General features: G+C 46.9%; 1 protein-coding gene and 1 long non-coding RNA gene across 2 annotated transcripts in view; one reads left to right on the forward strand and one right to left on the reverse strand.

The window, feature by feature from the left end:
• Nucleotides 1-11,475, reverse strand: part of LOC125135644 (uncharacterized) — a 35,063-nt gene that overhangs the window by 14,185 nt on the left and 9,403 nt on the right. The gene's annotated exons all lie outside the window — the stretch shown is intronic.
• KCNE2 (potassium voltage-gated channel subfamily E regulatory subunit 2) lies at nt 8,514-9,331 on the forward strand. Its single transcript, XM_047795898.1, has one exon. The coding sequence runs from the start codon at nt 8,520-8,522 to the stop codon at nt 8,889-8,891; it is 372 nt and encodes a 123-aa protein (XP_047651854.1). The 5' UTR covers nt 8,514-8,519; the 3' UTR covers nt 8,892-9,331.

Raw genomic sequence — 11,475 nt, forward strand, 5'->3', positions numbered from 1 at the left:
GCCCTGGCTGGAGCTGGCATCATGGAGCCTGAAGAGGGAACTTGTGCCACTCCTGCCCGGTGCCAGACTCTGCAACCCCTCCGGCCTCAAGGTTAATTCCTAGCTGCTGGCTGGTATTTAACTTTCCACAGAAGATTAGATTAAATACTTGGGTTCATAAAAGCCTGGGATTGCAGGCTGGGTGAGCGAGGGCTTAGCTGGCTGCAGGCCGAAGCTACTCAGCAGGCCAGGTTCATGCAGCATCCTAAAAGCTTGCCTGTCCCACCGAGAAGGCACGGAACAGCCTGACTTCACAGGGAGACATCCCCCACCGCTCACACACCGCAGAGGCAAGTTTCCACGGCAAATTCTTAATTTCTTGAGAAATTAAGTTACAAAGCTCTCTATTTTATTCCCAGAAAATTACACAAGGAATGATCTTCCTGGTACAAGACCTGGCCCTCTCTTCCTTCCTTCCTTCCTTCCTTCCTCCCTTCCTCCCTCTTTTTCTCATGTTCTTTTTCTCCTCCTCCTTCTTTTTGTAGTGTTTTCCTTTCTCGTTTCTTCAGCCATTGCCTTTGGGTGCAAATTTAAGAAAAAATTTTTGATAATGGGCCTTTCATGGTAAAGGTAGATCGTTCTCCTTTTCTATTCCCATTATAAAAAGGAAAGATGCGGCTGCCTTTTGTAGGTGTTGATGATGCTAGTGAGCCCAGTCTTTCAGGGAGAGGGAACTTTGATTTGGGGATCGCGTGTGTGTTACTTACCTGACAGTGTCGGGCGGTCCTTGTCAGGGATTCTGCACACTTGTGACAGGTGCAGCTGGAATGAGGGGGTCATCGTATGACATGAAGATAAGGAAAACAAATTGATGGGCACGGGCCCAAGTTTGTTTGGTCGTGTCCACAGCACCGGAAGTTCCTGGGCCAGAGATCAAACCCATACCGTAGCAGTAACAGAGCTGCAGCAGTGACAATGCTGGATCCTTAAGCTAGGCCACTCCCAAGCCATGGTCTTGGTTTCATTTCTTTCACCCCGTGAGTTGACCCACCACAGGTGATGGAAACAGGGAGTTATTGAATTTTGTGACCTCTGCTAGGACAGAGTGGGTGCAGGGCACCAGCCTAAAGGACTTCAACCTCCCGTCTAAGCACCGTGACCGTGGATAGTTGACATAAGTTCACTGGGCTTAAGCTTACTCCACCTGCCAAAGGAGCAGATCAGCCCAAAGAATCTCTAGGGGCCCATCCTGTTCTTTGACTGAGCAAGAACCATCTATTAAAAAAACGCCTGGAGAAGTTCCCATCATGGCGCAGCAGAAACGAATCCGGCTAGGAACCATGAGGGCGTGGGTTTGATCCTTGGCCCTGCTCAGTGGGTTAAGGATCCGGCGTTGCTATGAGCTGTGGTGTAGGACACAGATGCGGCTCGGATCTGGCGTTGCTGTGGCTGTGGTGTATGCTGGCAGCTGTAGCTCTGATTTGACCCCTAGCCTGGGAACCTTCATATGCCCCGGGTGTGGCCCTAGAAAGACAAAAAGAAAAAGAAAAAAAAAGCCCGGATATGTAGATCCACATGTATGCGTTTGGACTTTATGAAAGTGCCAAGGTTTGACCATTTTTAGCCTCTACCAACGGCAACCTCGAGTGATTCAACAGAATGTAAATAGCTGCTGCCTTCACATTCCTAAGGTGAATGTCTAGTACACATTCTGCTTAGAGGAGGGATTGATACCAAAGGCAGTCAACGTCTATCTGCTACATAGTTATTCTGGGTAGCAGAAATGTGAATCTGTTTGTCTGAGCAGAATGTCCATCAGTGAAAGAGCTTTCCCACGCTGGGATGGTTTTGGCTAGTGGATGTGGAGCAGACACCGGGCTGCTCAACCACGTCTCATCCGATGGCATCTGGGCTTGACTTTCTCAGCCTGGCCAGGGATCAGCACTTAGGCATTTAATCCCCCCGGGCCCTTTTCAGCTCCATGATTAAGTCTTATCAAAAAGCATTGCTGATCTGCTTAGCAGTGGGGTTTGGTCCATGTGAGAAGAACTGAACCAACAGTCAGCAGCGTTAGCGCTAACGGGCAGAGGAAAGCTGCCTTGCCCACACCTGGGAATAAAGCCAACTCTAGGGGAACTCAGCACAGAAGTCCTTCATCTTAGAGATTCTCGGTTGGGCTTGAGGGGCCCAGGGGTCCCCTGAAAGTGAATATAGAGCTTTGTGGGTGCCCACTTTTCTAGGAAAAAATAAAATCAGAGTTCCTGTCATGGCACAGCGGAAACAAATCCGACTAGGAACCATTAGGTTGAGGGTTCAATCCCTGGCCTTGCTCAGTGGATTAAGGATCCAACATTGCCATGAGCTGTGGTGTAGGTCGAAGATGCGGCTCGGATCTGGCATTGCTGTGGCCGTGGCATAGGCCTGCAACTACATCTCTGATTCAACCCCTAGCCTGGGAACTTCCAGGTGGCTTTTTAGGCCACAGGTGCTGGCCTAAAAAGCAAAAAATAAAAATAAATAATTTAAAAATCATTGCTGTGGTAGTTTCCAGTTGAATTCTGCAGAACACAAAAGAAGAGCGTTCATTCATTCACCAAAGACATAATAAAGGTCAGCTGTCCACCAACCAGGATGCAGGTCCCCAGTTCAAAGGTGACTAAAATAATCCCTGCCCTCTAGCTGCTCAGCCCTCATGTCCTTTGGAATCAAAGGACCTACTCTCTCAACATCAGTTTCCTCCTTTGTAAAATGGAAGTAACCATCTACCCTTTATTAGAGTGGTTTTGAGGCGTTCCCGTCATGGCTCAGTGGTTATTGAATCCGACTAGGAACCATGAGGTAGTAGGTTCAATCCCTGGCCTTGCTCAGTGGGTTAAGGATCCAGCGTTGCCGTGAGCTGTGGTGTAGGTTGTAGACGCAGCTCAGATCCCGCATTGCTGTGGCTCTGGCGAAGGCCGGCGGCAACATCTCCGATTGGACCCCTAGCCTGGGAACCTCCATATGCCACAGGAGCGGCCCCAGAAAAGGCAAAAAGACAAAATAAATAAATAAATAAAAATATTCTATTTTATTTTGATGGTTTTGAGCATCCTGTGGATAGCATGCAGGCAATGGGTAGCTGAAAATGGGCAAACCAACATGACAGTTTGCAAAAAGCAGCACTGAAAAGGTATCTCCAGCCCAGACTAGGAGGCCAGGGCAAAGCTTCTGGATGACCACCTATTTGGATTTCTGAAACTATAAAAATACCACTTATTTATTTATCTCTCTCTCTATCTATTTATTTATCTATTTTCTTTTTACAGCTGCACCTGTAACATAGGGAAGGTCCCACGCTAGGTATCCAATCAGAGCTGCAGCTGAGACCTATGCCACAGCCATGGCAACACCAGATCTGAGCCACATCTGTGACTTACACCACAATGCCAGATTTTACCCACTGAGCAAAGCCAGGGTTCAAACCTGCTCCCTCACAGAGAAAACATTGGGTGGTTAACCTGCTGAGCCACAACGAGAATTCCAGCAAACCCCCTTTTTAAAATGTATGAGCCTGGAGTTCCCTCGTGGCTCAGTGGGTTAAGGATCTAGCGTGGTCACTGCTGTGGCTCTGGTTACAGCTCTGGCTCAGGTTTGATCCCTGGCTTGGGAACTTATACCTGTTGAGGGTGGGGTCAAAAAAAAAAAAAAAGAGTGTGAGTCTGGAGATACTCAGCCCTTCTGCTAGGGAGCTGCATTTCTTTCTTCTGCAGGGCACCACAGGGAAAATGATGGAGAAGAATCATGGTACCCTTTCCGCTTTCACTCCGCCCTCAGTGCTCACTTGCAGTGCTCCACCCTCATTCCAGGGTGGACAACTGAGGCTTCCCCTGAGGCACTGCAGCCTGGCTGGCCTTGCTAAACATCAAAACACACCTCTGCCATGTCCCCTACGATCTTCCAGGCCCTGAGAGCACTTCTTAGGAGCCCCTGGCCCTGGCCCAGAGTTCTCACAGGTGGTGAAAAGCTAAAGAGGGGCTGCGGTGAAAACGTGCACAGTACGATGTGAGCAGTGAATGTGGTCTATCCTATTGTCCCTCCCATGCGACACCGGGACTTTACCGTCTCCACTCAGGGGAGTCACTGGCAAGTCAAGCTCAGTGGCAGAGCCCACAGAGGGTACATGGGAAACGGTGGGTGGCGGAGCTTAGAGCACTGAGGAGCCTGCAATGTCACACCTCTCAGGGGTGGGGTGGGGGGAGCAGGGCTCACGGGCTGGCTTCAAAGAACCTCTGCGCAATAAGCAGAATGAGGAGACTAATTCCCACCTAGACAAAAGGACACGAAGGATCCAGTTCTCTGCCCAGAAGCGGCTCCCTCCATCCCTGTCTCAATTTCCTCCTGCTTCACAGTCGCTCAGGGCCCTCTGTGGTACCAACCGTCCTTTGTCACCACCAGCACTTTATTTTGCAAACTTAGCTCTTCTGGGATTTTTTATTTGTTTCCTTTTTTGTTTGCTTTGAGTCTTGGGGGTTTTTTTTGTTTTTTGTTTTTTGTTTTTTTCCTTTTTTAGGGCTACACTCATAGCATAAGAAGGTTTCCAGGCTAGGGGTCCAATCAGGGCTGCAGCTGCCAGCCTATGGCACAGCCACAGCAATGCTGGATCCTTAGCCCACTGAGTGAGGCCAGGGATCGAACCTGCATCCTCATGGATACTAGTTGGGTTCATTATCTCTGAGCCACAACAGGAACTCTGTTTTTTTGTTTGTTTGTTTGTTTGTTTTAGAGAGAGAGTTATTTACTTATTTTATTTTTTTGTCTTTTTTTGCCTTTTCTAGGGCTGCTCCCTCTTACATGATGGTTCCCAGGCTAGGGGTCCAATTGGAGCCAAAGCTGCCAGCCTACGCCAGAGCCGCAGCAACATGGGATCCGAGCCACGTCTGCGACCTACACCACAGCTCACGGCAACGCCGGATCCTTAACCCACTGAGCAAGGGCAGAGATCAAACCTGCAACCTCATGGTTCCTGGTCTGATTCGATAACCACTGAGCCACAATAGGAACTCCGGGAGTTATTTATTTTAAAATTATTGCTTTGAGATCTTTATTTTTTTATTTTTAAGTTCACACCTGCAGCATATGGAAGTTCCCAGGCTAGGGGTGGAATCAGAGCTGCAGCTGCCAGCCTACACCACAGCCACAGCAACACAGGATCTGAGCCAAGCCTGTGACCTACACCACAGTTCATGGCAACGCCAGATCCTTAACCCACTGAGCAAGGCCAGGGATCAGCCCTAATCCTCATGGATACTTATTGGGTTTGTTACCACTAAGCCATGATGGGAACTCCTGGGAACTTTCTTTTCTTTTTTTTCCCCTTTGGTTATGTCTATCTTCTACCCATTTTAAAATTTGGCTTCATAGAAGGAAACCCAGCTCTCTGTAGAGGGTGCAGTGGGGGCTGGAGGGGGGTGGGAAAGCTAGGAAAAATCAATTTTCTTTATTGGGTGAAGACGTGGAAAAGGGTTGGCAGAAACCGAGGGTGTGAACACAGGCAGGTGAAGGGACCCTGCTCTGACATATTTGCACGGCATGTGCTGAGGGCACAGGGGTGGGAGTGGGCTGTCTTTTCCTGGATGAGACAATTGTGAGCTCCCCCCAGAGGAGGAGACATTGGCTCTTCAAGGGTTAAGGAGCCAGTGGTGAAGCCCTGTGTTGGATTAAAACCGCCTTAGCTGCAATGTTTTCATGGGGAATTGTGTTATTTGGGTAGGGGTGGGACACATCTCTGTCACATGGTTAGAAAATGTGCCTGGCATGTACTTTGGGACAAACTTACCTATTAAGTTTCTTTTCAACGCACTCAAGTTTGCATGCAGGGGAGAAGGAGGAAGACCTGAGAGCTCTTCAAATAATAGAACTGAAAACATCTGATTAAGAAACTTAGATTATCTTAGTTACAGTAGTAAGCAGGCTTCCCCCCTGCTCCATTGCTCCTGGTTCTGTTCACTGGTACTTGCCCCATTTGAGAACCACGCTCTGCTCCATTCTCTGAGCTCCTTATCCCTCTGTTCACACTTCTTAACATCCGTTTGCACCTTGCACTCTCATTAGTTTGTGTCTCTCCCACTCCACTGAGCTCCCACGGAAGTCTAGTACTGGTCCTTGCTGCATTTCCAGTTTCAGCATGGACCTGCCCCGTTCATTGATTCATCAAACATCCATTAGGTGCCCATTAGGTGCCAGTCTCTGTGCCAACCTTCACTCTGCCAAGGTAGGCAAAGGGGATACAAGTCCCACACAGACATGACGGTCAAGTGGGAAGGGTAAGACGGTATGCCAGTCATCACACACACACACACACACACACACACACACACACACACGCATGCACACCTGCGATGTACACACACAACTACCACAGATCGTGAAGAGTGCTTTGAAGAAACTAGTAAGATGCTGCTGGAGAAAAGTAAGGGTGGAGGTGGAGAAGACTGGTTGGGAGCAGGGCCAGGAAATTTTTCTCAGAAATATCATTTAAGCTGGACCAGAAGGGGTGAGGAGATAGTAGAGGGAAGAGAAGGGAAAAGTATTCCAGGTTGAGGGAACAGAATGTGCAAAATGTCCTGAAGCAGAAGGTCTCCTGACATGGAGGAAGGAAGGCCAGTAAGACCAGTTGCCACGAGGGTAGAATAATTGGAGAGGCGGTCAGGGGCCAGCCCAGGGACAGGCCGGGTAAACCTGTTAAGGAATGAGGATTTATTTTTGAGAACAACAGGAAGATATTGCATTGTTTTCAAAACAAAGGAATGATATGCTCCCATTTTCCCCTTAAAAGGAGCACCTTGACTGCTGTGCAGGGCAGAGGGGACTCTGGGGAGATGGTGTTGGGGAGGGCGTTGAACTGCATTGTATCAGCCAGGTGAGAGATGCTGGGGGCCAGGCAGTGAGATGGAGAGATGCTGGGGGCCAGGCAGTGAGGTGGAGGATGGAGAAGAGGGTGGGAGTTGAGAAGTGAATGATCCCTCAGGTCATTCCTTTGCACCACTTTCAAGTACGGATGTTCCTACTCATCACTTTGGGATACTTGGGACAAGCGCTGCCTAGACATAGGACATGGAGCAGATTGCAAAGTCTGTCAATGCGCCTGGCAACCCCGGCCTCAGCGTTCTCTAAAAACCCAGAGCAGACATAGTCATTGCCGCATTCAGTCTGTTGAGTATCCTTTGTGAATAAGGCACTGTGCTGGCTCTTGCGAAGTGACTGATTGTTTTATTTATTTTAGACTTTATTTTGTATTACACTTGGTTGATTTACAGTGTTGTGTCAATCTCTGCTGTACAGAAAAGTGACCCAGTCATACATACATACATTCTTTTACTCATATTATCTTCCATCATGGTCTATCCCAAGAGACTGGACATAGTTCCCCGTGCTGTATGGTAGGGCCTCATTGCTTATTTAGTCTAAATGTAATAGTTTGCCTCTACCAACCCCAACTCCCCGTTCATCCCACTTCCTTTATTATTTTTTTCTTCTTTTTATGGCCCCACCTGTGGCATACGGAAGTTCCCAGGCTAGGGGTCAAATTGGAGCTGCAGCTGCTGGCCAATGCCACAGCACAGCAACACTGGATCTGAGCCACACCTGTGACCTACACCTCAGCTTTCAGCGATGCCAGAGCCTTGACCCACTGAGGGAGGCCAGGGATCAAACCCACACCCTCACAGAGACAATGTTGGGTTCTTAACCTGCTGAGTCACAATGGGAACTGTGACTGATCCATTTAGAAACAAAGTAAGGAATGCAAGATTATTGATGAAAGATTTGGACATAAGAAAAATATAAGGAAAAAAATTGTGAGCAGTCCACCCACTATTAACACTTTAAACTATTTCGAGTCTTTTTTCCATTTTTATCTGCATATTTATTTACGTATGTAAATTGGAATCATGCTACATATAGTTTTATGTGCTCCTTTAAACTTTTATCGTAAGACAGCATGCATGCTAGGAGTTTCCGCTGTGGCACACCAGGTTAAGGATCTGGTGTTGTCTCTGGTGGCTGCTGAGATGGGAGTTTAATCCCTGGCCTGGGAACTTCCATATACCTCGAGTGCAGCTGGGGAAAAAAAAAATAGGTAAATAAATAAATAAACTAAAAATGCTTTAAATATATATGCAAAGTTTAAAGAATAACAAAATATGCACTCACATAATCACCAGTAGATAAAGAAGAAATAATATTACTTTCCTCCCTCCATCGCTTAAGGCAGAAAGAATCAGTTTTTTTTTTTTTTTTCCTTTTTCAGCCACACCTGTGGCATGTGAAAGTTCCCGAGCCAGGGGGTCAGGGATCAGATCTGAGTTGCATCTGCAATCTACGCCACAGCTGCAGCAATGCTGGATCCCTAACCCACTGCTCTGGGCTGGGGATTGAACTGGCACCTCCACAGAGACAAACTGGATCATTAACCCACTGTGTCACAGCAGGAACTCCAAGAATCCATTTTCTCTTAACCTTGTTCATCCATGTTATTCTTTAAATTGCAGCAGGAAGGAAATATGCCTATTCTATCCAATCTGACACAGACCCTGGAAGACGTCTTCAGAAGGATTTTTATTACTTATATGGACAATTGGCGCAGGAACACGACAGTGGAGCAAGAGGCCCTGCAAGCCAAGGTTGATGCTGAGAACTTCTACTATGTCATCCTGTACCTGATGGTGATGATTGGAATGTTCTCTTTCATCATCGTAGCCATCCTGGTGAGCACGGTGAAATCCAAGCGACGAGAACACTCCAACGACCCCTACCACCAGTACATCGTGGAGGACTGGCAAGGGAAATACAAGAGTCAAATTCTGAACCTAGAAGAATCAAGGGCCACCATCCACGAGAACATTGGTGCAGCAGGGCTCACAAGGTCTCCTTGATCAGCGAGAGAGGCATAGAGCCAACGGCCGACATGCAAATATGAAGAGACACCTGTGCCATGGAGCAAATCCAGTTGTCATTGCTTAGAAGACACTAAGTTCCTCGCTCTCTGTTGGGAAGTTTCGTGGAGATGATGTGGTTTGTCAATTAAGATAGAGGACATTTCAATCTCAGTGATTTTATCCTTGCTCATTGGAGCAACGTTTTATGACAAAGCCTTCTTTTACTTTCTGAGGGATGGAGATGTCATTTTAATCAATGTCAGTCCTGCTGTGGTGCAACGGGATCAGCTGTCTTGGGAGAGCCGGGTTGAAGGTTTGATTCCTGATCTCCTCCTCGGCAGGGCTGGTGAGGGACTCACTGTTGCCGCAGGTGAGGCTTAGGTTAACGACTGTGGTTCAGATCTGATTCCTGGCCTAGGAACTCCATACGCCATGGGGCAGCCAAACAATTTTAAAAAAACCGAAAAATAAAAAAATCAATGTCAATCGTAGAAATAAGGCCAAATTTGAAGTAGAGTGCCTGGGCAGTGGCAGTGGGGACAGAAAGGAGAGAGGAACAAATCATTGAATCTTCTTTCTCAAGAAGCATTTTGTCTGTGACGAATGCAATTTATAAATAAACCGGGTGTATTACCCAGATGCTGAGGTTCAAAAATCTATCATTAGCTCACCAGATTGACATGGGGCACTTATTTAGTAATTCATGAATAGAGGCGCTGCAGTGATGAATGAACAGAACTGTGGGTATGTCTCTTCCCCAGCACTGAGCTTATTTGGAAGTCTGAAAATAGAACAAATATTTCACAAGGGCAAGGAGTCCACACCAAAGAAGAATCTTGAAGAATGACCTGGTGCCACAGAAACATATTTTCCAATTAATTTAAAATTTTACCGAAAACGACCTTTTAAAATTCTTGTTATTATAGAAAAAAATAATATTAAAACATTACTGTATAAACAATTCAATCTTTTCACTCAGTTTATTTTTTTCTACTTACACTTAACTTAGTTTCACTCACATTTCAAGAGACTTATTTTCACCGAAAGTGTCTGAATGGTGGGTATTTATTGAAGAGCTAGACCGGAACTTCTTCTTATTCTGAACCTTGGGCTTCATGATTTCCTAGGGTGTCAGGGCTGGAGGGCATCTTGGAGCTTATCATATTCTGATCACATCATTTCACTGATAGATGAGAATCTCCAGTCCACATATTAGGTGACTTGATTCATTAACTCGATCAGTAACATTTACTGTCTATCTATGTGGGTCACTGGCTTAGACTCCAGGAGTTTGGAGATGCATGTGACTCTCTGAGCTGGAGGAACTCACTCACTCAGCAGAGAGGGAATCAGACATATACATCATGATGATATCATGTGACAAAGTTATACTGGAGATCAACATAAAGTGGGCAGAGCTAGAGCCAGGGCAGAAGGACCGAGGTCTGTCTAATCTTTCAGAAGAGCTGGGAAGAGAAAGTCAATGGTAAGACAGATGCATGGGCTGGCGCTTTGTGCAGCTTTGTGCAGTTTCGTTCCTCTTTGCTTACACTCTTCTCCTTCCTTATCTCCCATCTACTCAGCCAAGGCAGAGCAATTGCGAGCAGAGCCTCAGGGCTCAGGGCACTAAGACAAAACTCAAAAAGGAGTCTTGGGAGTCCCTGTTGTGGCTCAATGGTAACAAACCAGACGAGTATCCATGAGGATGCGAATTCCACCCCTGACCTCTCTCCGCGGGTTAAGGTTCCAGCGTGTGGTGTAGGTTGCAGACGCTTCTCAGATCTGGTGTTGCTGTGGCGGTAGCATAGGCTGGCAGCTACAGCTCTGATTCAACCCCTAGCCTGGGAACATCCATATGCCACCCGTGTGGCCCTAAAAAGACAAGAAGCAAGCAAACAAAAAACAAAAAAAGGAGTCGTTCTTCGATGTCTTACACGGATTACAAGGCTTGTCTCTTTCGAGCGAGATAGAGAGGTCTGTTTCCTAATAATAAACATGTAAGTATGGCAACAGAAGCATTAAAACAGTGTTAGGAAAAGCCATTCATATTCCAAGAGCAGATACGGAAAGTGTGGCTTCCCTCCTCAGATCAGAAACCCGGCAGTGCTGTAGCACACAGAACACCGGAACAAGTGTGCCCAGAGCGGCAACCCAAGATACAAAATCCTAGCCTTGGGTCTGAATCCAGACAGGAATCCAAGGTTTCTACTAACTGACAAAGACTATCCATCTCCTTGACCAAATTCTGGTTCAGGCTTCTCTGAATCCTCTTTGTGACTTGATCTCAACCTTGACATATAAACATCTGTAGACACTTGACACAAAATGTATCCTCCACCTCCCCACACTAAGAGACTTGAAACACTCCCACAGTTTCTAATAGCTCTAGGCAGCCTCCTTAAGAGGACCCCAGCCCCCTTTAAAGTACCTGCCTAAGAAAACTCAACAAACTGCCACGAGAATTTACTGTTCGTTCCAACCCAAACCTGGAGATAAGCAAATCAGCCCCGACCCTTCCTAGAGCAGTTACTTTAGAAATTTTACAAGTATAAATCCTTTGTCTCCCCACTGGAGGCGTAAA

The sequence above is a fragment of the Phacochoerus africanus genome, chromosome 1 (assembly GCF_016906955.1).
Source record: "Phacochoerus africanus isolate WHEZ1 chromosome 1, ROS_Pafr_v1, whole genome shotgun sequence".
NCBI classification, from domain to species: Eukaryota; Metazoa; Chordata; class Mammalia; order Artiodactyla; family Suidae; genus Phacochoerus; species Phacochoerus africanus.